At 45.8% G+C, this 25,406-nt stretch overlaps 1 protein-coding gene across 1 annotated transcript in view; it reads left to right on the forward strand.

The window, feature by feature from the left end:
• Positions 1-25,406, forward strand: part of FNDC1 (fibronectin type III domain containing 1) — a 399,147-nt gene that overhangs the window by 222,419 nt on the left and 151,322 nt on the right. Inside the window, 2 exon segments of the mRNA XM_063917820.1 lie at positions 18,037-18,224; positions 18,623-18,730. Coding sequence (XP_063773890.1) covers positions 18,037-18,224; positions 18,623-18,730 — 296 coding nt within the window.

A 25,406-nucleotide genomic window follows, 5' to 3' on the forward strand; every position in this document is an offset into this window, starting at 1 on the left:
ATGGTCTGATTTCAGACTGATTTCTTGCGCTGTGTGTTGACACGGACAAAATGCTGACATTGACAGAATGTCAGCATTGTGAATGTCAGCTTGAATGTAAACTAGAGATGAGCTGGTTCGGTTCTCAGAGAACCGAACTGTACCGAACCTCACGATCTGAGCCCGGCTCGGGTTTTCCCATCTGACTCGGAAACTCGAACGAGGCAAAACGTCATCTGCGCAGCCCAGGACTTACTCCTACAGTGCAATCACAACGTCAGACACACTCCGTGAAAACGCTTGGGAACGCCTGTGTTTTTCCAGACACTCCCAATAAACGCTCAGTTACCACCCACAAATGGCTTCCTCCTGTCAATCACCTTGCAAACCTCCGTGCGATCGGATTTTTCGCACCATCCCGTCGCTGACTGGCGATGCCCTTTGTTGCTGTCCGGCACGTGTGCGCATTGCGGTGCATACGCATGCGCAGTTAGTACCTGATCGCCCGCTGTGCAAGATCTGTATATTGTCCCCTTATATATTTGTAAATGTTGATCATGTCCCCTCTTAATCTCCTCTTTTCCAGTGTAAACATGCCTAGTCTTGCAAGCCTTTCCTCGTATTCCAGCGTCTCCATACCCCTAATTAGTTTAGTCGACCGCCTCTGAACCTTTTCTAGCTCCAGGATATCCTTTTTGTATTAAGGTGCCCAGAATTGTACACAGTATTCAAGGTGTGGCCTCACAAGTGATTTATATAACGGGAGTATAATACTCTCGTCCCTAGCATCAATTCCTCGTTTTATGCATGCTAATATCTTATTAGCCTTCTTTGATGCAGTCCTACTTTGGGTACTACTGCTTAGTTTGCTATCTATGAGGACACCTAAGTCCTTTTCCAGTAGAATCCCCTAATTTTACCCCATTTAGTAAGTAGGTGTTATTTTTGTTCTTGTTACCACAGTGCATTACCTTACACTTGTCTGTATTGAAGCGCATTCTCCATTTCGCTGTCCAAGCTTCTAATTTAACTAAGTCGTTCTGAAGCGACTCAGCATCCCCCTCTGCATTTATAACTTTGCACAATTGGTATCATCTGCAAAAATTGACACCATGCTCTCTAGACCTTCTGTTAGGTCGTTAATGAAAATATTGAACAATAACGGTCCTAATACTGAGCCTTGCGGCACACCACTTAGCACTTCAGCCCAATTTGAAAAAGATCCATTAACCACAACGCGCTGCTCCCTATTATCTAACCATTTTTTGGCCCAAGTGCATATTGTGCTTCCTAGCCCTGTTTCTTGTAGCTTGTAGATAAGTCTCATGTGTGGTACAGTGTCGAATGCTTTGGCAAAATCTAAAAAGATTACATCCACCTCTTTACCCTGATCTAGGTTTGCGCTTACTGTTTCATAAAAGCCAAGTAAGTTGGTTTGACAGGATCTGTCCTTCATAAACCCATGTTGATTCCTTTTAATGACCTTATTGACATCAAGGAACTTCTGAATACTATCTCTTAGAATACCTTCCAATACTTTCCCCACTATAGATGTAAGACTAACTGGTCTATAATTACCTGGTTCAGCTTTACTTCTCTTTTTGAATATAGGCACTACTTCCGCTATACGCCAGTCTTTGAGAAACATACCTGATATTACTAAATCCTTAAAGATCAAAAATAGCGGTTTTGCAAGGTCAGAGTGAAGCTCCATTAGAACCCTTGGGTGAATACCATCGGGACCTGGTGACTTATTAATCTTTAAATGTTTTAATCGGTCACAGACTACTTCCTCGCTTAAATAAGTACCTATCAGTGGGATATTCTCATTATTGAGATTATGTGTTAGTCCCTGAATTGGGTCCTCTCTAGTAAATACTGTTGAAAAAAACTCATTTAGTGTGTCCGCTATGTCATTATAATTTTTGCTTAAGACTCCCAACTTGTCTTTTAAAGGGCCTATACTCTCCTTCTTTAATCTCTTGCTATTAATGTATTTAAATTCATTTTTTGGGATTCACTTTGCTTTCCTTTGCTACAAGTTTTTCAGTTTCTACTTTAGCCGCTCTTATTTCCTTTTTGCATATTTTGTTACATTCCTTATAGTGCTGAAATGACTCTGCTTCCCCGTCAGATTTGTATTTTTTAAATGCTCGCCTTTTCTTGCCCATAAGTTCCTTTATCTTTTTGTTAAGCCACATCGGTTTATGATTTTTATTCCTTTTTTTGCTGCTCGTAGGAATAAATTTGAGAGTATTTTTAGCTAGCAGGAATTTTAGTACCTCCCATTTCTCCGTAGTATTTTTTTCCTAAAAACAAACCTTCCCATTCAACATCCCTGAAAAATACCCTTATCTTTTCAAAATTCGCTTTGCTAAAGTTTAGAGTCCTAGTTGAGCCAGTATAGGGCTGTTTATGAAAACTGATATTGAATGTGACCATATTGTGGTCGCTGTTTCCTATGGGTTCCCCTACTATAATACCTGATACCAAATCCCCATTGTTTGTTAATACCAGGTCTAAGATTGCATTGTACCTAGGCCCTTATTCCGAGTTGTTCGCTCGTTAGTGGTTTTCGCAACGGAGCGATTTGTCGCAAACTGCACATGCGCAATGTTCGCAGTGCGTCAGCGCCAAGTAAATTTGCCAAAAAGTTAGGTATTTTACTCACGGCTTAACGAAGAAATTTCTTCGTTCTGGTGATCGGAGTGTGATTGACAGGAAGTGGGTGTTTCTGGGCGGAAACTGGCCGTTTTATGGGTGTGTGCGGAAAAACGCTGCAGTTTCTGGGAAAAACGCGGGAGTGGCTGGAGAAACGTGGGAGTGTCTGGGCGAACGCTGGGTGTGTTTGTGACGTCAAACCAGGAACGAAACTGACTGAACTGATCGCAGTGGCAGAGTAAGTCCCGAGCTACTCAGAAACTGCAAAGAAATTTCTATTCGCAATTATGCGAATCTTTCGTTCGCAATTCTGCAAAGCTAAGATTCACTCCCAGTAGGTGGCGGCTTAGCGTGTGCAATGCTGCTAAAAGCAGCTTGCGAGCGAACAACTTGGAATGAGGGCCCTAGTTGGTTCCTCAATTAGTTGAACTAAGTAGTTATCATTAAGTGTGTTTAAAAACATATTGCCCCTAGCAGTAGCACATGAATCGTTTTTCCAGTTTATCTCTGGATAGTTAAAATCTCCCATCACTACTATGTCTCCTCCTGCTGCTCTTTCAATTTGCTTTAGTAACAATTCCTCATCAGATACGTTGATACCAGGCGGCCTATAGCATACACCCAAAAGTAACTTTTTTATTCCTTTTTCCCCGCATGCAATTTCTACCCATAATGTCTCGACAGTGTCTACAGTCCCCTCCTGAATATCTTCCCATATATCAGGTTTTAAAAACGGCTTTATGTAAAGACACACCCCTCCACCCTTTTTATTTAGTCTGTCTCTCCTAAACAGTGTATAGCCCTCTAGAATGACTGTCCAATCATGAGATTCGTCCCACCAAGTTTCAGTAATGCCTATAATATCATACTGTTTGCATGCTGCAAGTATTTCTAGTTCGCCCTTTTTACCAGTAATGCTTCTAGCGTTTACATACATACAACTAAGATAAGTATTTTCCCTTGCGTTAGGGACATCTTTCACCTTATTTAGCAATGATGACCTGTAATCGTCATTGGTTAGTGCTTTGGTAAAATCTCTTTTAGTACCCATGTTAGTAACCTTACCGCCTGCTCTTACCCTCCCCCCAACTTCACCCCATTTCGTTTACTACCGCCACCCCCACTATTCTCACTGCATGACCCGTAGTTTCTAGCTAAACCCTCCCCCCAGGCTCCTAGTTTAAAATCTCCTCCAACCTTCTAACCATCCTTCCCCCCAGCACCGCTTCCCCCTCCTCAGTCAGGTGCAATCCGTCACGACAAAAGAGATGGCGCCTGACTGAGAAGTCCGCCCAGTGCTCCAGGAACACAAACCCCTCTTTCCTGCACCAATCCCTAAGCCACACATTTACCTTCCTAATCTCCCTCTGCCTCCCTGGACTAGTGCGTGGCACGGGTAATACTTCAGAGAATATTACCTTAGATGTCCTTGCCTTAAGTCTCTTTCCTAAATCCCTATAGTCTTTCTTAAGGACATCCCACCTTCCGCTAACTTTGTCATTGGTGCCAACGTGCACCAAGACCGCCGGGTCTTTCCCAGCCCCTCCCAACAATCTATCTACCCGGTCCGCTATGTGCCATACCCGAGCACCCGGGAGACAACAGACTGTACGGCGATCACAGTCCCAGTAGCAGATTGCCCTATCTGCCTTCCTGATGATAGAATCCCCTACCACCACCATCTGACTAGGTACCTCACTATCTTTTATCCCAACTGCGCCAGAGGGACCGCTCCTCTGGATGCTAGAGGGAGCAGTCTCCTCTGGTACCGTCATTTCTTCATTATCATCCTCCGATTCCTCGTCCAGTCGAGCAAATTTGTTCGGGTTTGATAGTTCGGAGATGTCGAGCCTCCCCCTCTTTTTCTTCCTTCTAACTGTGACCCAGCTGGCTACTTGATCATCATCTTCTACCAGTGTCCCCTCCCACAACTCCTCCACCGTTCTGTCTAAACTTCGCTCGAGATTGTGAATCTCCCTCAGTCGCGTAACGGTTTGCTCTAGATCAGTTACCTGGGCTTCCAGGGCAACTGTTCGCACACACCTCGTGCAGATGTAATCACACTGGGCCGGTAGCTCCAGGTGTGCATACATCTTGCATGACATGCACTGAGTGAGGTCCCCAATCACAGCCCCTCCCATATTGTTTGTAAGGTCTAACTCCCTGTTACTCTCAAAGAAAAAGAATCAAAAAGAAAAAGTAGAAGACAAACAATCTGGGTAAACACTAGTGATGTGCACCGGAAATTTTTCGGGTTTTGTGTTTTGGTTTTGGATTCGGTTCCGCGGCCGTGTTTTGGATTCGGATGCGTTTTGGCAAAACCTCCCTGAAATTTTTTTGTCGGATTCGGGTGTGTTTTGGATTCGGGTGTTTTTTTACAAAAAACCCCTCAAAAACAGCTTAAATCATAGAATTTGGGGGTAATTTTGATCCCATTGTATTATTAACCTCAATAACCATAATTTCCACTCATTTTCAGTCTATTCTGAATACCTCACACCTCACAATATTATTTTTAGTCCTGAAATTTGCACCGAGGTCGCTGGATGACTAAGCTAAGCGACCCAAGTGGCCGACACAAACACCTGGCCCATCTAGGAGTAGCACTGCAGTGTCAGACAGGATGGCACTTCAAAAAAATAGTCCCCAAACAGCACATGATGCAAAGAAAAAAAGAGGTGCAATGAGGTAGCTGTGTGACTAAGCTAAGCGACCCAAGTGGCCGACACAAACACCTGGCCCATCTAGGAGTGGCACTGCAGTGTCAGATAGGATGGCAGATTTAAAAAATAGTCCCCAAACAGCACATGATGCAAAGAAAAAAAGAGGTGCACCAAGGTCGCTGGATGGCTAAGCTAAGCGACCCAAGTGACCGACACAAACACCTGGCCCATCTAGGAGTGGCACTGCAGTGTCAGGCAGGATGGCACTTCAAAAAAATAGTCCCCAAACAGCACATGATGCAAGGAAAAAATTAAAGAAAAAAGAGGTGCAAGATGGAATTGTCCTTGGGCCCTCCCACCCACCCTTATGTTGTATAAACAGGACATGCACACTTTAACAAACTCATCATTTCAGCGACAGGGTCTGCCACACGACTGTGACTGAAATGACTGGTTGGTTTGGGCCCCCACCAAAAAAGAAGCAATCAATCTCTCCTTGCACAAACTGGCTCTACAGAGGCAAGATGTCCACCTCCTCCTCATCGTCCGATTCCTCACCCCTTTCACTGTGTACATCCCCCTCCTCACAGATTATTAATTCGTCCCCACTGGAATTCACCATCTCAGGTCCCTTTGTACTTTCTGGAGGCAATTGCTGCTGATGAATGTCTCCACGGAGGAATTGATTATAATTCATTTTGATGAACATCATCTTCTCCACATTTTCTGGAAGTAACCTCGTACGCCGATTGCTGACAAGGTGAGCGGCTGCACTAAACACTCTTTCGGAGTACACACTGGAGGGGGGGCAATTTAGGTAAAATAAAGCCAGTTTCTGCAAGGGCCTCCAAATTGCCTCTTTTTCCTGCCAGTATACGTACGGACTGTCTGACGTACCTACTTGGATGCGGTCACTCATATAATCCTCCACCATTCTTTCAATGGTGACAGAATCATATGCAGTGACAGTAGACGACACTGCATCACCGCCAGCGGGTGGGCTCGGAATTCTTAGCCTTTTCCTCGCACCCCCAGTTGCGGGAGAATGTGAAGGAGGAGCTGTTGACGGGTCACGTTCCGCTTGACTTGACAATTTTCTCACCAGCAGGTCTTTGAACCTCTGCAGACTTGTGTCTGCCGGAAAGAGAGATACAACGTAGGTTTTAAATCTAGGATCGAGCACGGTGGCCAAAATGTAGTGCTCTGATTTCAACAGATTGACCACCCGTGAATCCTGGTTAAGCGAATTAAGGGCTCCATCCACAAGTCCCACATGCCTAGCGGAATTGCTCTGTTTTAGCTCCTCCTTCAATATCACCAGCTTCTTCTGCAAAAGCCTGATATGGGGAATGACCGGACTCAGGCTGGCAGTGTCTGAACTGACTTCACGTGTGGCAAGTTCAAAGGGTTGCAGAACCTTGCATAACGTTGAAATCATTCTCCACTGTGCTTGAGTCAGGTGCATTCCCCCTCCTTTGCCTATATCGTAGGCAGATGTATAGGCTTGAATGGCCTTTTGCTGCTCCTCCATCCTCTGAAGCATATAGAGGGTTGAATTCCACCTCGTTACCACCTCTTGCTTCAGATGATGGCAGAGCAGGTTCAGGACTGTTTGCTGGTGCTCCAGTCTTCGGCACGCGGTGGCTGAATGCCGAAAGTGGCCCGCAATTCTTCGGGCCACCGACAGCATCTCTTGCATGCCCCTGTCGTTTTTTAAATAATTCTGCACCACCAAATTCAATGTATGTGCAAAACATGGGACGTGCTGGAATTTGCCCAGATGTAATGCACGCACAATATTGGTGGCGTTGTCCGATGTCACAAATCCCCAGGAGAGTCCAATTGGGGTAAGCCATTCTGCGATGATGTTCCTCAGTTTCCGTAAGAGGTTGTCAGCTGTGTGCCTCTTATGGAAAGCGGTGATACAAAGCGTAGCCTGCCTAGGAACGAGTTGGCGTTTGCGAGATGCTGCTACTGGTGCCGCCACTGCTGTTCTTGCTGCGGGAGGCAATACATCTACCCAGTGGGCTGTCACCAGGGCCGAAACTAGGGGGGGGGGCTAGGGGGTCACGCGCCCCGGGCGCTGGAGCGGGGGGGGCGCTAGGCAGGCTGTTTCCACAGCCAAAATTCTTTGAGGGCAGCGGGCACTGTGCGCGATGAGCGATGCTGTCACACGCATCACGCATTGAGGGAGGAGAGGGAGAGAGAACGGAGAGTCTGGCAGGTTTGAACAATGCCGCGCGGGACTGATGAGGGCATGCTGGCTGCAGTCAGTGACAGTGAATGAGTCACTGTCACTCACGCTGCAGCACTGCAGGCTCCTCTGACAGGGGAACGTCCACAGCAGTCTCCGGCAGCCCTGAACAGTGCACACAGCCCTCCCCCATGCCTGGGTACAGGGGGAGGGACACAGTGCAGCAGCGCGGGCTTTGAACGAGGGGGAACTGGAGCCGACCTGTGACAGAGATTGTGTGTGTGTGTGTCAGTGTGTGTGTGTGTGTGTGTGTGTGTGTGTGTCAGTGAGCATCTGGTCCCTATACAGTGTGTGTGTGTGTGTGTGTCAGTGTGCATCTGTTCCGTATACAGTGTGTGTGTGTGTGTGTCTGTTTGTCAGTGTGCATCTGGTCCCTATACAGTGTGTGTGTGTGTGTGTGTGTGTGTGTGTGTGTGTGTGTCAATGTGCATCTGGTCCGTGTATACAGTGTGTGTGTGTCAGTGTGCATCTGGTCCGTGTATACAGTGTGTGTGTGTCAGTGTGCATCTGTTCCGTGTATACAGTGTGTGTGTGTGTTTGTCAGTGTGCATCTGTTCCGTATACAGTGTGTGTGTGTCAGTGTGCATCTGGTCCGTGTATACAGTGTGTGTGTGTCAGTGTGCATCTGTTCCGTGTATACAGTGTGTGTGTGTGTGTGTGTGTGTGTTTGTCAGTGTGCATCTGTTCCGTATACAGTGTGTGTGTGTCAGTGTGCATCTGTTCCGTATACAGTGTGTGTGTGTGTGTGTGTGTGTCTGTTTGTCAGTGTGCATCTGGTCCCTATACAGTGTGTGTGTGTGTGTGTGTGTGTGTGTGTCAGTGTGCATCTGGTCCGTGTATACAGTGTGTGTGTGTCAGTGTGCATCTGGTCCGTGTATACAGTGTGTGTGTGTGTCAGCGTGCATCTGTTCCGTGTATACAGTGTGTGTGTGTGTGTGTTTGTCAGTGTGCATCTGTTCCGTATACAGTGTGTGTGTGTCAGTGTGCATCTGTTCCGTATACAGTGTGTGTGTGTGTCTGTTTGTCAGTGTGCATCTGGTCCCTATACAGTGTGTGTGTGTGTGTGTGTGTGTGTGTGTGTGTCAGTGTGCATCTGGTCCGTGTATACAGTGTGTGTGTGTCAGTGTGCATCTGGTCCGTGTATACAGTGTGTGTGTGTGTGTCAGTGTGCATCTGTTCCGTATACAGTGTGTGTGTGTGTGTGTGTGTGTGTTTGTCAGTGTGCATCTGTTCCGTATACAGTGTGTGTGTGTGTGTGTGTGTGTGTGTGTGTTTGTCAGTGTGCATCTGGTCCCTATACCGTGTGTGTGTGTGTGTGTGTGTGTGTGTGTGTGTGTGTGTCAATATGTTCATATACAATCTGTTTTTGTGTCAGTGTGCTCCTGGTGTGTGTGTGTCAGTGTGCCCCCTATATGTAATGTGTATACACGGCTCCTCTGTGCTGTAATGTGCATAAGTATCTCCTCTGTGGTGTAACGTGTGGGATTATATATTTTAATTGTATTTTAATTATAATTGTCTTTTTTTTTATTTTAATATTTTATTTTATTTAATTTATGTTTTTTATTTATTTCATTGGTTTTTTTTTTTTGGGGGGGGGGGGGGGGGCGCAAATTTACTGTCTTGCCCCGGGTGACAGCAATCCTAGTTTCGGCCCTGCTGTCACAGTCATATAATCCTGAGTCTGCCCTGCACCACTTGTCCACATGTCCGTGGTTCAGTGGACATTGGGTACAACTGCATTTTTTAGGACACTGGTGACTCTTTTTCTGACGTCTGTGTACATTTTTGGTATCGCCTGCCTAGAGAAATGGAACCTAGATGGTATTTGGTATCGGGGACACAGTACCTCAATCAAGTCTCTAGTTGCCTGTGAATTAACGGTGGATACCGGAAACACGTTTCTCACCACCCAGGCTGCCATGGCCTGAGTTATCCGCTTTGCTGCAGGATGACTGCTGTGATATTTCATCTTCCTCGCAAAGGACTGTTGGACAGTCAATTGCTTACTGGAAGTAGTACAAGTGGTCTTCCGACTTCCCCTCTGGGATGACGATCGACTCCCAGCAGCAACAACAGCAGCGCCAGCAGCAGTAGGCGTTACACTCAAGGAAGCATCGGAGGAATCCCAGGCAGGAGAGGACTCGTCAGACTTGACAGTGACATGGCCTGCAGGACTATTGGCTTTCCTGTCTAAGGAGGAAATTGACACTGAGGGAGTTGGTGGTGTGGTTTGCAGTAGCTTGGTTACAAGAGGAAGGGATTTAGTGGTCAATGGACTGCTTCCGCTGTCATCCAAAGTTTATGAACTTGTAACTGACTTCTGATGAATGCGGTTTAGGTGATGTATAAGGGAGGATGTTCCTAGGTGGTTAACGTCCTTACCCCTACTTATTACAGCTTGACAAAGGCAACACACGGCTTGACACCAGTTGTCCGCATTTCTGTTGAAATAATTCCACACCGAAGAGGTGATTTTTTTGTATTTTGACCAGGCATGTCAATGGCCATATTCGTCCCACGGACAACAGGTGTCTCCCCGGGTGCCTGACTTAAACAAACCACCTCACCATCAGAATCCTCCTTGTCAATTTCCTCGCCAGCAACACCCATATCCTCATCCTGGTGTACTTCAACAGTAACATCTTCAATTTGACTATCAGGAACTGGACTGCGGGTGCTCCTTCCAGCACCCGTGCAAATGGTGGAAGGCGCAACCTCTTCCCGTCCAGTGTTGGTAAGGTCAGGCATCGCAACCGACACAATTGGACTCTCCTTGGGGATTTGTGATTTAGAAGAACGCACAGCTCTTTGCTGTGCTTTTGCCATCTTAACTCTTTTAAGTTTTCTAGCAGGAGGATGAGTGCTTCCATCCTCAGGTGAAGCTGAACCACTAGCATTGAACATAGGCCAGGGCCTCAGCCGTTCCTTGCCACTCCGTATCGTAAATGGCACATTGGCAAGTTTACGCTTCTCCTCAGACGATTTTGATTTAGATTTTTGGGTCATTTTACTGAGCTTTGTTTTTTGGGATTTTACATGCTCTCTACTATGACATTGTGCATCGGCCTTGGCAGACGACGTTGATGGCATTTCATCGTCTCGGCCATGACTAATGGCAGCAGCTTCAGCACGAGGTGGAAGTGGATCTTGATCTTTCCCTATTTTACCCTCCACATTTTTGTTCTCCATTTTTTAATGTGTGGAATTATATGCCAGTAATAGATCAACGTATAATACTGGTGGTCACTGGTCAGCAAAACTCTGCACTGTACTCCTCCTATATAATACTGCTGGTCCCCAGTCCCCACAATAAAGCAGTGTGGGCACAGATATATGCAGCACACTGAGCACAGATATGGAGCGTTTTTCAGGCAGACAACGTATACTGGTGGTCACTGGTCAGCAAAACTCTGCACTGTACTCCTCCTATATAATACTGCTGGTCCCCAGTCCCCACAATAAAGCAGTGTGAGCACAGATATATGCAGCACACTGAGCACAGATATGGAGCGTTTTTCAGGCAGACAACGTATACTGGTGGTCACTGGTCAGCAAAACTCTGCACTGTACTCCTCCTATATAATACTGCTGGTCCCCAGTCCCCACAATAAAGCAGTGTGAGCACAGATATATGCAGCACACTGAGCACAGATATGGAGCGTTTTTCAGGCAGACAACGTATAATACTGGTGGTCACTGGTCAGCAAAACTCTGCACTGTACTCCTCCTATATAATACTGCTGGTCCCCAGTCTCCACAATAAAGCAGTGTGAGCACAGATATATGCAGCACACTGAGCACAGATATGGAGCATTTTTCAGGCAGACAACGTATAATACTGGTGGTCACTGGTCAGCAAAACTCTGCACTGTACTCCTCCTATATTATACTGCTGGTCCCCAGTCCCCACAATAAAGCAGTGTGAGCACAGATATATGCAGCACACTGAGCACAGATATGGAGCGTTTTTCAGGCAGACAACGTATACTGGTGGTCCCTGGTCAGCAAAACTCTGCACTGTACTCCTCCTATATAATACTGCTGGTCCCCAGTCCCCACAATAAAGCAGTGTGAGCACAGATATATGCAGCACACTGAGCACAGATATGGAGCGTTTTTCAGGCAGACAACGTATACTGGTGGTCACTGGTCAGCAAAACTCTGCACTGTACTCCTCCTATATAATACTGCTGGTCCCCAGTCCCCACAATAAAGCAGTGTGAGCACAGATATATGCAGCACACTGAGCACAGATATGGAGCGTTTTTCAGGCAGACAACGTATACTGGTGGTCACTGGTCAGCAAAACTCTGCACTGTACTCCTATATAATACTGCTGGTCCCCAGTCCCCACAATAAAGCAGTGTGAGCACAGATATATGCTGCACACTGAGCACAGATATGGAGCATTTTTCAGGCAGACAACGTATACTGGTGGTCACTGGTCAGCAAAACTCTGCACTGTACTCCTCCTATAATACAGCTGGTCCCCAGAATAAAGATATTTGCACTGCATCCCCCTGAAACAAAGTGAGAGGACGCCAGCCACGTCCCCTCACTATCATTTCCAATGCACGTGTGAAAAAGGCGGCGACGCGCGGCTTTATATAGAATCCGAATCTCGCGAGAATCCGACAGCGGGATGATGATGTTCGGGCGCGCTCGGGTTAACTGAGCAAGGCGGTAAGATTCGAATCTGCCTCGGAACCGTGTAAAAAGGGTGAAGTTCTGGGGGGTTCGGATTCCGACGAACCGAACCCGCTCATCACTAGTAAACACTCACTTATACAACAATTAAGCTGGCTTATACTTATCTATCTTTGTGCGGTTCTTGGTCCTTCGCTTTTATGCAGCCGTAGTACTCCAGTGCCCCCTCTGAGTGGGACCTCTCCTGCGGCACCGATACTCCACTTAGCAGTTGCAGTTGTTCCAGCTCACTGCACCTCCTTTTCACTCGGCTTCCGGCTCCTGCTTTTGCTGATTCCAACTCACATACACTTACAAATCCAAGCAACACTTTAAAATACAAGCCCTTACAATGAGATCAGTCCAGTCTAGTCAGTGTATTGTGCTGCATCAGTCCAGCCAGTCACAGAGTTGGTGTCCTCTGCTGCTATATGTCCCCAGTGCTGCTGGCTTGCATTTTTGCTGTGTTGTCCTGCATTAGACCAGGGGAAGTCTCTTGTGCATCAGTCCAGTGACCAGTCACAGTGGTGGTGTCCTCTGCTGCCATATATCCAGTGTAGCTGTATAAGCCCCTTTCAGTGGTGCTGTGTTGTCCTGCATTAGACCAGGGGAAGTCTCTTGTGCATCAGTCCAGTGACCAGTCATAGTGGTGGTGTCCTCTGCTGTCATATATCCAGTGTAGCTGTATAATAAGTCCCTTTCAGTGGTGCTGTGTTGTCCTGCATCAGACCAGGGAAGTGTCTTGTGCAGCATCAGTCCAGTGACCAGTCACAGTGGTGGTGTCCTCTGCTGTCATATATCCAGTGTAGCTGTATAAGTCCCTTTCAGTGGTGCTGTGTTGTCCTGCATCAGACCAGTTGTAGTGTCATGTCCATCAGTCATTCCAGTGACGAGGCAGTCACAGTGGTATACACTGCTGCTATATGTTTACTGCTACAGTATTATAATAATAATAATAATAATAATAACAACAACAACTACAAGTCCCTTACTGTGTTGTTGTGTTGTGCTGCATCAGACCAGTGGTAGTGTCCTGTCAATCAGTCATTCCAGTGACGAGGCAGTCACAGTCAGGGCCGACTCGAGGCATGTTCGACTCGAGCGGCCGCGCAGGGCACCACCCTTAAAGGGCGCCGCACGCTGGGGCCGCCATGTCGGTGCCTGAAGCCGGCCCTGTCTTGGAAACCTGGAGGCAGCGGCTGTTCACCCGCGCCGCTGCCTCCTGTCTGTTAGTGAGATGTGCGCGCTATGCGGCGCCGGCGTCTGATGTCAGACACCGGAGCCGCACAGCGCGCACATGTTCTGTTTCAGCAGACTTCGGATCGTACAGCAGCACTCCTCCTCCTCCCTCATCGGCACAGCAGGTACTGGGGGCATGATATGTGGCACTGTGGGGGGCTTTTATCTGGCACTGTGGGGGCATTAATCTGGCACTGTGGGGGTAATTAATGTATCTGGCTCTGTGGGGGCATTTCCGGCACTGTGGGGGCATTTTTGCCACTGGGGACATTTATCTGGCACTGTGGGGGCATTTATCTGGCACTGGGGGCATTTATCTGGCACTGTGGGGGCATTTATCTGGCACTGGGGGGCATTTATCTGGCACTGTGGGGGCATTTATCTGGCACTGTGGGGACATTTATCTGGCACTGTGGGGACATTGGCATTTATCTGGCACTGTGGGGGCATTTATCTGGCACTGTGGGGCATTTATCTGGCACTGTGGGGGCATTTATCTGGCACTGTGGGGACATTTATCTGGCACTGTGGGGGCATTTATCTGGCACTGTGGGGGCATTTATCTAGCACTGTGGGGGCTTTTCTGTATCTGGCACTGTGGGGGCATTTATCTGGCACTGTGGGGGCATTTATCTAGCACTGTGGGGGCTTTTCTGTATCTACATATCTGGCACTGTGTGGCCATTTATGTATCTGGCATTGCTGGGGGGCATGTCATGTGTTGCTGGCACTGCTGGGGGGCATGTCATGTGTAGCTGGCACGGCTGGGGAGCATATCATGTAGTGTTCCCGCTAGGCGTCTGTGGCTAGGCAATGTGTCTAACGTGCTCTGCCTGACACAAAGTGTCTAACGTGCTCTGCCTGGCGCAAAGTGTCTAACGTGCTCTGCCTGGTGCAAAGTGTCTAACGTGCTCTGCCTGGCGCAAAGTGTCTAACGTGCTCTGCCTGGCGCAAAGTGTCTAACGTGCTCTGCCTGGTGCAAAGTGTCTAACGTGCTCTGCCTGGCGCAAAGTGTCTAACGTGCTCTGCCTGGCGCAAAGTGTCTAGGAGGTTCTACCTAGTGCAGTGTGTATTAACTGCACTACTGTGTGGTGTAATGCGAATTGCCACTATTATGTGGCCACGTACCTTCCCCACGAAGCAACGCCCCTAAATTTTTGCTGTCCATGCTTTACCATGTGGGTAGATGAGCAACAAGCATTACAGTATTACATCATTTTGCCCTCCTAACTTAAAAATGTGCCCTCCCTGCCCTAAAAAGTGAACACTATCGTATAGCTGGCACTGCTGGGGGGCATATTGTGTGTAGCTGGCACTGCTGGGGGGCATATCATGTCTATCTGGCACTGCACATTGTGTATCTGGCACTATACTGGAGACATTATGTGTATCTGACACTATACTGGAGACATTGTGTGTAAGGAACACTACTGTGGCTGTTATGTGTAAGGCTGCTAATTGTGTGCGTAGAGGGGGTGTGAAAACATATTTATTTATAGTCTAATAATATAAAGTTATGAGGCCATGCCCACTTTCCAAGAGGCCACGCCCACTTTTCCTGGAACGTGCGCGCCTTCGGCGCGCGCATGGGGGGGGGGGGGTGCTTTTATGTGTTTTCGCTCAGGGTGCTAGTAGGCCTGGAGCCGGCCCTGGTCACAGTGGTATATGCTGCTGCTATATGTCCACTGCTACAGTGTTATTATTATAATAATAATAATAATAATAATAACAACAACAACCACAAGACCCTTACAGTGTTGTTGTGTTGTGCTGCATCAGACCAGTTGTAGTGTCATGTCCATCAGTCATTCCAGTGATGAGGCAGTCACAGTGGTATACACTGCTGCTATATGTCCACTGCTACAGTATTATTATAATAATAATAACAACAACAACCACAAGTCCCTTACAGTGTTGTTATGTTGTGCTGCATCAGACCAATTAATTCCAGCGATTTGGACGTATAATTCCAGTGACTTGGATGTATAATTCCAGTTGGAATTGTTTGTGTCACTTGGCTTAGTCATACAGTTACCTCATTGCACCTCTTCAACATATTTGCATGAGGTGCTATTTGGGGCCTACTTTTTGAAAAGTGCCATCCTGTGTGACACTGCCGTATGAGTCCAGGGGTACTGCTGTATTAGTCCTGGGATACAGCCGTATAAGTCCACCAATTGCAGAATTTTTTCAAAGTTACTGGAGCGTGCTGGAGATGCTGTCAGTGGACCGAACAATTGCGGCCCACTCTCAACATTCAGACACTGCGTGACACTACTAGATGGGCCAGGTGGTTGTGTCGCTTAGCTTAGTCATACAGCAACCTCGGTGCACCTTTTTTCTTCTTTGCATCATGTGCTGTTAGGGGCTTTTTTAAAATATCTGCCCTCCTGTCTGCCACTGCAGCGCCACGCCTAGATGGGCCAATTGTTTGTGTCGCTTGGCTTAGTCATACAACTACCTCATTGCAATTTTTTTTCTTCTTTGCATCATGTGCTGTTTGGGGCCTTTTTTTTTATATCTGCCCTCCTGTCGGCCACTGTAGTGCCACGCCTAGACGGGCCAATAGTTTGTGTCACTTGGCTTAGTCATACAACTACCTCATTGCAATTCTTTTTCTTCTTTGCATGATGTGCTGTTTGGGGCCTTTTTTTTTATATCTTCCCTCCTTTCTGCCACTGCAGGGCCACGCCCAGACGGGCCAATAGTTTGTGTCACTTGGCTTAGTCATACAACTACCTCATTGCAATTATTTTTCTTCTTTGCATGATGTGCTGTTTGGGGCCTTTTTTTAATATCTGCCCTCCTGCCTGACACTGCAGTGCTACTCCTAGATGGGCCAGGTGTTTGTGTTGTCCACTTGTGTCGCTTAGCTTAGTCATCCAGCAACCTCGGTGCAACCTTTTGGCCTAAAAACAATATTGTGAGGTGTGAGGTGTTCAGAATAGACTGGAAATGAGTGGAAATGATTGTTATTGAGGTTAATAATACCGTAGGAGCAAAATTACCCCCAAATTCTGTGATTTTCGCTGTTTTTATGTTTTTTTTTTAAATCATCTAGATCCAAAACACAAAAGTATGGTTTTGGCAAAACCAAGCCAAAACCAAAACACGAAAGTGGAATTAGAACCAAAACCAAAACACAAAACCCGAAAAGTGCCAGCCGCACATCTCAATTGTAAACCCAATCCTAAACCTATCCGCATCCTAAGCTTAATACTATTCTAAACCTAATTTAACCCTAATCATACCCCTAACTGCAACCTAAAGGCCCCAATACATCAGCAATTGATTGGGGCAATTTGCTGTTTTGCAGATGATTGTGCAAATAAATCTATAATGTATGGGGTTCACAGATTGCGGATTCAGACAAAAAATTGATTGGGATTGTTAAATCAGGCTGTCTATCGTTGGATTTCGTAGATCAATTGGGGCTGTAGATTGCCAGTGTATGGTAACAATCAGCAGATTTCAAACCGTTTCTAGTAAACTGATGAGTCTTTCAAGATTGGCAGATCTGTATTTGCTCAAAATGATCTGCAAATCATGGAAAAATATCTGTAATGATGGGTGAAGCTTGGATGAGTGAGGAATCTTTAAATCTGGGGAAAAAAAATCTGAATCTACAGTCTGCTCTTTTTGTGATTGCTGCTGTATGAGGGCCTTAACACTAACACTAATCTAACCCTAACCCTAAAATTAGCTGTTGACTTTATAGGCACACTGATAGTGATTATGGTTATTTGAACACGTCACGCACAATATATGGTTGCATAGGTGTGTACAGCTCAGAATATGGGCCAGTATTCGCATTGGGCCAGCATATGGGGGGTCATTCCGAGTTGTTCGCTCGGTAGCTACTTTTAGCAGCCGTGCAAATGCATAGTCGCCACCCACGAGGGAGTGTATTTTCGCTTTGCAAGTGTGCGAACGCCTTTGCAGCCGACTGCAGCAAAAACATTTTGTGCAGTTTCAGAGTAGCTCTGGACTTACTCAGCCCTTGCGATCACTTCAGTCTTTTTGGTGCCAGAATTGACGTCAGACACCCGCCCTGCAAACACCTGGACACGCCTGCGTTTTCCCAAACACTCCCAGAAAATGGTCAGTTGACACCTACAAACGTCAATCACCTTGCGTTCAGCTGTGCGAATGGAATCTTCGCTAAACCCATCGCCCAGCACCGATCCACTTTGTACCCGTATGACGCGCATGCGCATTGCGGTGCATATGCATGCGCAGTTTTGTCATTTTTTTTACCTGATCGCTGCGCTGTGAAAATCGGCAGCGAGCGATCAACTCTGAATGACCCCCCTATGGGCCAATATGACTTGTGGTTGATTTGTGAATTATCACCTCACACTGTTAGTGAATAACTTTCTGTTTTATTAATACTGCTCAAAGCAAATGCAAAATCTTAGATGGGTTAATACATTTTTTATTGGTTTCAGATTAGAATAAATGTTGGAAATGATGAATAAATTAATCCTTACGCTCTACATCTTATAACAGCTCATTTTAAATTACAGAGTACCCTTCATTTTACTTTGACAGACTTTACACTATTCGATACAGAGAAAAGGGAGAATCTGCACGTTGGGACTACAAGAAGATAAACACAAGACGCGCCTTGGTGGACAAATTAAATCCTGATGCCATGTATGAATTTTCTGTTCGTATTTCACAAGAAGATCAAGATGGCCAATGGAGCTCTTCGGTTTTTCAGAGAACCCCCGAATCTGGTAAGTGCATTTTATATATCATTAACTCTTTTCTAATAACATTAAAAGTGTAACTAATTTGATAGATGCCTTCTAGTAAATCAAAGGAAATATCAACAGTGGTCCCATCAACAGGTTTTTGTTTTAGAAATTGGTACAGTAGTATTGTTTTCGGCAGTTGAATAGGAGCCACAGCCCCTGCGATATGGTGCTTACACTCACACTTACTTACTTACCCACATACTAAACTGGTTTGCTCTTATGAAACATTGTGATTCATACAATTTGTAGCTCCCTATACTGCTAGATAATTTATAGGGGTGTGGGATATATTGCCTATTTCTGTTGTAGGTAAGTATGCTCGAATAGCTTTCAAAAGGTTAAGTAAACTTATGACATAATATGTTTTGTTTCCAAAGCTCCAACTTCTGCACCAGAAAACCTCTATGTGGAACCACTAAAAGGCAAAGGGACAGCTGTTACTGTATCATGGGATGAACTCTCTGATTCTGCTGGCAAGATAAGAGGTAAATGCAAAAGAAATTCATGGCACTACCTCTGCTATCACAAATTCAGAATTTCTATGTCCAATAACTACCATGTTATGTACAATGGGTTCTGGGGGGTTGTAGCTGCCATAGGTGCATGGAGTGTAGCTACTATGGTGCCCAGAGCTGAGAGGGGAATGCCTTTCATGTCAGAGTTACTGTACATGTGTTATATACATTTTTCACCATCGGGTGGTACAGCGGGCACTTACAAACTTTTGCCTTGAAGCCCTACAAAATATCTAGTTATGCCCCTGAACCTGCTCATTGTAATGTGGTATACAGTGAACTTGAGGGCATTATAATGTTAGATAATAGGAACTGGGGTACTGTAATGCGGCACAATAGGAAATAGAGGCATTATAGTTTGGCATGATATGAACTGGAGGCACTATAATGTTGCATAATATGAACTGGAGACACTATAATGTGGCATAATATGAACTAGAGCACTGCATGTCATAATGTGAAATGGTGGTACTGTTTTGCATGATGCATTCTGACAGCCGTACAATGTGACATCATGTGAACTGTCAGTATCCGGAGCCTTACCTCCGGCGGGGGCTCCCTGGGGTTGCCGTGCCGGTGGTTGGTGCGGCTGCGGCGACAGGGAACTTCTGGCGGTGGGCCCTCCTGGACGGGTGTGCGGCTTCCGAGGGCCGGGGTCCGGAGAGCCGGGCGCTGCAGCGGGAGTCCTCCAGTGTGACACAGCCTCAGTGTGTCAGAGGTCGGAGCTGGGCTGAAGCTGTGTACTACAGCTGAGTATGTCTCCTGTGCTGGGGGAAGCCATATTGGAGACCAGAGAATTGCCAATGAAGTTCCCACTCGGTGTCCAGCCAATCCTTTGTGATTTCCCCTTACAAAAGGGGGCTTGCCTAGGGGGAGAGTGCCAGTGCTTCAAGTTACTTTCCTGTAAAAGGTCCTCTAGCTCTGTGCTCCCAGGTTGCTTCTGGTGTCCTGGTTATGCTTGCTCTCGTCCGTCGGTACTCTAACGCTGCTGCAGTTCTGTTGTCTAAGCCCGTCGCCACTCGTGGAAGCACTCACGGGTCCCCAGGTCGTAGAGGTGCTTTGGGTGCTAATGGTTGTTCCCGCAGACGTCTCCCCACCTCAAGCCACAGTATACACTTCTTCAAAGTCAAATCTCTTCAGCCTTGTCTTTCTATCATGAGCCACAGTATCCACTTCTTCAAAGTCAGAGTTCTTCAGCCTCGTCTTTTCAATCACCAGCCACAGTATCCACTTCTTCAAAGTCAAAGTTCTTCAGCCTTGTCTTTCTATCATAAACCACAGTCCTTCAGTTCTTTATTACCGGAGTGTTTCAGCTTCATTCTTCAAGTCGTATAACCATAGACTCCAGTTCTTTAATTCAGTTTCTTTCAATTCCTCAAGTATTTGTGTATAACCTGTTATTCATTAAAACTACAGTTATCTTCTTACAGAGTCCTCCTAGTTCCTTACTCCCTCCTGCCAACGCTACCACTTAATTGGGCCTCCACACCATGAGGAGGAATTACATACAGCCTCCTCGTTTATTTACCTCACAGGCAGCCGTCCCTTCAGCCAAAACTCGGTTGTCGGAACCCCAACTTACGCTGAGCGTGACATGAACTAGGGAACTACCATGGTTCATAAAATGAACAAGGGCACTACTATGAGGCATAAAATTAACAACTGCTGCAGGGAGGTGTCTCTAGAAGCATTGAGACAGTGGCCCCTTCAAAATTCTATGGGGGCCCACAAAGTTCTGACTATGGGGGGGGGAGGTGCTATGAAAAGAGCTTACATTGTAACAGTGTATCACAAAATGAAGAGTGCATACATGAATGTAATAGCACCATCCCAAGCTATACAGTTTTAAGATGAGGGATTTGCAGTGCATGGGGAATCTTACTACCGGTCTTCAGAAAAAAATTGTACAAGCTTTGATTGCTTTCGCTTAAATTGAATGTACAATTCAATCTGTTGACTGCATAGTGCTTATTTAATTGTACCATTGTTCTTTAGTCTCTTGGGTGATTATACAATATTTACATTTCATTGGTCCCCTTCAGGTTAATTAGAGTTATACATAACTGAAAATAGAAAAATAAGCATGTCTGCAGGAAGCATGAACCACTGACGTCTGTCCACAAATCATTCAAACCCTCAAAGCAAAAGTGATCTCCTATAAAGACTTCCGCACTTTGGGCTCACCTTTATATATTGTATTGTTGGCCTCATTAAAGTAAATGAATTCATCAACGGAGGTTTATATGCCATTGCCTGTACAGAAAATAGTAAAGACTCTGGCCCAGTGCCAACATCCTTGCAGTCTTCTGAGTTTGCACCATAATCCGCTGATCTCGTTAGAAACAAAGGGCTAAATTGGCCATGTCCCCACTCAAGAACCATGGCCTCGCTGATGTCTTGGCAGCCATGATTTCCTGACATTAATTTATTTTTGTCGGTCCACATATACGTCTTTCTGAGAGGACTGCTAAGCCACAACTCCAACACTGGCCAAGTTCCAGCCAATCAGTGCCTAACTGTCATGTTAGAGGCTGGGTTTGAAAAATGACATTTAGGAGCTTGTTGGCTGGTACTTTATCACTGTGAAATGTATCACTTTTCAAGGCTTAGGGGCATATTTATTAAAATTATTTTTACTAAAATAATGTGAAAAAGGGTGTTTTCACACCCTTTTCGCATTATTTCAGTTTCACCTAAAGGTACTAAGGGAAAATTGTAGGGGAATTCTAAAGATTCTCCTCCAAACTCCTAATTATCATTTTTTTTAAGTCAGCAGATTGCATATCCCATACTTGTAATGGGAAATGTTGTCTACCCAAATTTACTAAGCTGCAATTGTTAAAGAATACTGGAGTTCAGCCAAGTGATAATAACGCCAGGTCTAACCAGCGTTATCCAACCTCAGCGCTGTCTTCACTTGCGATAAAGCTGTTTTTTACAAGAGAGAGAGAGAGAGAGCTTTCCAGCTCCCCCCTCCCTTTTATATTTAAAGAAAAGTTTATCTAAATATACTACAAAGTACTGTAGCATAATGATATCAGACATGTTGTTTCAGGTGATATTAAAACCTAAATACATATATTTCTATTTTCTCCTGCAGGGTCCACAGGTTATCCACAGGATAACATTGGGATATAGGTAGTGACAGCGGATTGGCACCAAATGATCAAAGCTTTCGGCCTTCCAGAATGCAGTGGGCCTATCCCTATATCCCCGCCTCCTGGCTCAGGCAATTCAGTTTTTTGTTTGGTGTGGCAGGAGCTGGAGCATGGTCAATGGGCTGCTGGTTTGTAGCAGCCATAAGCTTTTTTATTTTTATAGTCTTACTATTTTTTTTGAGCGCTCTTTCTAAAAAGCGTCTTATACGTACCTTAGAAAGAGTCGCTCCAACAACTCCCCGCCGGGTTGCAACAACGCTTACCCACATGTACAGTGCTGTTTCGGTTGGCATCTGTGTAGGATGTACTAGCAAGTCCAACAAACGTTACAAGGCTGTGGCCGGAGCACGGGGAGAAGGTAAGGCATCGGTTCTGCTTAGTAGGGAAAACGCGAGGCACAGCCGCACTGTTTCGGTATGGATACTTCCGAACAGTTGCAGAAGCGGCAGCCACCTCGGGTGCACCAATGCTAGGCCTCAGGGATCACAGGCTCCAGGGCTAGTAAGAGGCCGCGATCCCTAGGGTTGATGTCAGCCGTGGAAATAAGACGCTCCCTTGGTCGCCCACTCCCCCTTTTCATGACCAGTTTCCTCCGAGTTTCCCGCCATGAACTGAGTTCCCGCTTCCGTCTGAGACGCTGTGTATCTAAAAGAACCCACTTGCAGCAAAGGCAGCTGGTGCGTCGGTGTTCACTTGGGCATCTGTGTTTACTGTAGGTTCACGGGGCGATTGTGTACACTAATAGTGTCTGGATCCACTCAGCGTTCACTAACATATTGATCGATCCTGGAAGCGGGGTGAAGTCTCTATCTACCTTTGGTACGAATAGTTGGATAAGTGCCTGATGCATATGAGTCTGTAAACTATTGCTGCTGTTTTCTTTCGCTGTGCGACTGAATATGTTTAAACTCCTATATAAGGTAATACATACATACTTGAAGTGTATCTGTAGTTGATTATATGCTCATATTGGTTATTATACTAATGTATAACCTGTGACTGATTGCAAGTGTGATTGCTGACTTTACTATTTTCTGTCAGTTTCTGTGTATTTTGATCCTCAATGTTGATGCAAAGCAGGGAGGGATTGTATTGTATGTCATTTTAACAAATTTTAAAGTGATTGCAGTCACAATTAGTGTAGTTAACACTGTAAAGGTGTGTGATTTATTTATCATGTCTAAGAGAGGCAAGGGTGAGGAGGATGTACTCTCCACAGCAGCACCAACACTCATGTCATGTTTGTCTTGCAAAGCCGGGTTAACCTCTCAGGATCTGGTTAAAAATGGATTATGTGCAAATTGTTTTAGCTTTCACCAAAGCCTCTTGAATAATCTGAGGCAGGCACAGGTTCAGGTTGAACCCCTTATGAGCTAATTTGCACAGACATTATCCAGTATAGCTGAGCGGATAATGCCAGCTCCTATACCAGGGATAGGTTACCCTATTAACCCTTACATGCAACATTCCACCAGGGGGTTATCACATCCAGTACAGGAATCAACAGCCTCTCAACAGAAACAGGCTGAAAGGCTGGTGGTAAGTAAATCACATAGACATGAAACATCATCTTCACAGTCTACACATGTTTCAGATGAGGACTCGTCGGAGGATGAGAACTCATCGCACTCCGGGTCTGCATACAGAGACGAGGAGAAAGGCCTCAGCTCAGTGGACATTCCTAAGCTAATTAGTGCTATGAAAGCCATTCTACCCTTAGAGGAGGCATCAGAGCCTTTGTTAAAGTCTAAGGCACCTGTGTTTAAACATCCCAAATAGTTAGAACTGAGTTTCCTGGGTCAGGACAGCTGACAGAAATTATGCAAGAGGCTTGGGTTACACCCAGTAAGAAGTTTAGAAATCCAAGGAAATGGAATTTCCATTATCCTCTTCTGGCTGGGGACTATTTAAAAGGGAGGTGGCTCCCAAAGTAGATATGCATGTCATCTGATTGGTGCGAAAATCTACATTACCTCTGCCTTCAACATCATTAAATGATGTCATGGATAGGAAAATAGATGGTTTTCTTAAAACCATTTTCTCCTTGTCTGGGGCAATCACAAGACCAGACATGGCTTCGGCTTGGATGGCAAAAGCAGTGGCAGCCTGGGCTGATGCATTGGAGGATGACCTTTCAATTGCATTTAGAGAGCAAAAAACCCATATTGCACCTATCAAACAGGTAGCTATTTTTATGGAAGAAGCAGCCTTGGATATGGGTATAATTACCTCTCAGGCATCAGCCTCAGCAGTAGCAGCTCGCAGAGTGGTTTGGCTATGTACATGGAAAGCTGACTCAGAATCTAAGTAGGTTCTGGAGTCTTTGCCTTTTACTTGAGATATTCTTTTTGGTAAATAATTAAACAGTATTTTGGAGTCAGAAGCAGACTCCAAGAAAGTGAAGTTTCCTTTCACACATAAATCCAAGCCTAGATTTCCAGCTTTTCGGCCCTTTTGGACTCAAGGAAAAGCAAAAGGAAAGGGTTATGGCAAACCGTCTCAATTTGACAAGTCAGGTAAAACACAAAAGCATTGGGCTACCAGAGGGCCGGCTTCCAAATCAGAAGATAAGCCATCAGCCTGAGGTTGGGAGGCCGACTTCTTCAGTTTGCAGAGATCTGGCAGCAGTCTACCACAGATGCCTGGGTACAAGAAGCGGTATCTCACGGTTATGTGTTTGCTTTCAAGAAACACCCTCCTCAAAAGTTTTTTGTACCAGCCCATCTTCAGTGGAAACGAAGGCCAGGGCACTGCAAGAGGCAGTTCAGAAGTTGCTTCAGTCAGGAGTGATAATTCCAGTTACTCCTGCACAACGAGGACAAGGTTTTTATTCCAACCTGTTTCTAGTCCAGAAACCAAATGTGTCGTTCCGGCCCATATTCAATCTCAAATTGCTGAACAAGTACATTTAGGTGCCTCGGTTTCATATGGAGACTTTACGTTCCATTATATTGGCTATGGAGGCGGAGGATTTTATGGTATCCCTGGAAATCCGAGATGCTTACCTTCATGTTCCTATAGCACTGTCCCATCAGCACTATCTCAGGTTTGCTATCCTCCAGCGACATTTTCAGTTTCAGGCCCTACTATTTGGACTGGCAACAGCTCCCAGAGTGTTCACCAAAATGATGGTGGTAATGGCATCTTATCTCTGTCAGCAGGGGATAAGGATTTTTCCATACCTCGACGATTTATTAATCCTGGCACAATCTCAGAAATTGCTTCAGTGTCATCTGCGAGAGACAATAGCTTGTTTGCAGAGAAACAGTTGGCTCATAAATTGGGCAAAGTCGTCCCAGGTTCCGTCACAACGGATGACTCACTTGGGATCTGTGTTGGATTCGAGTCTTCAGAGAGTAATTTTACCTCTGAACAAAATATCCTAAATTCAATCAAGGATTCAGGAGCTGCTACATAGTCAAAGGGTATCCATTCACACAGCAGTGCGTGTGATAGGGTTGATGGTGTTGACATTTGACATAGTGGAG

This window comes from Pseudophryne corroboree, chromosome 4 (assembly GCF_028390025.1).
Source record: "Pseudophryne corroboree isolate aPseCor3 chromosome 4, aPseCor3.hap2, whole genome shotgun sequence".
In the NCBI taxonomy this organism is placed as follows: domain Eukaryota; kingdom Metazoa; phylum Chordata; class Amphibia; order Anura; family Myobatrachidae; genus Pseudophryne; species Pseudophryne corroboree.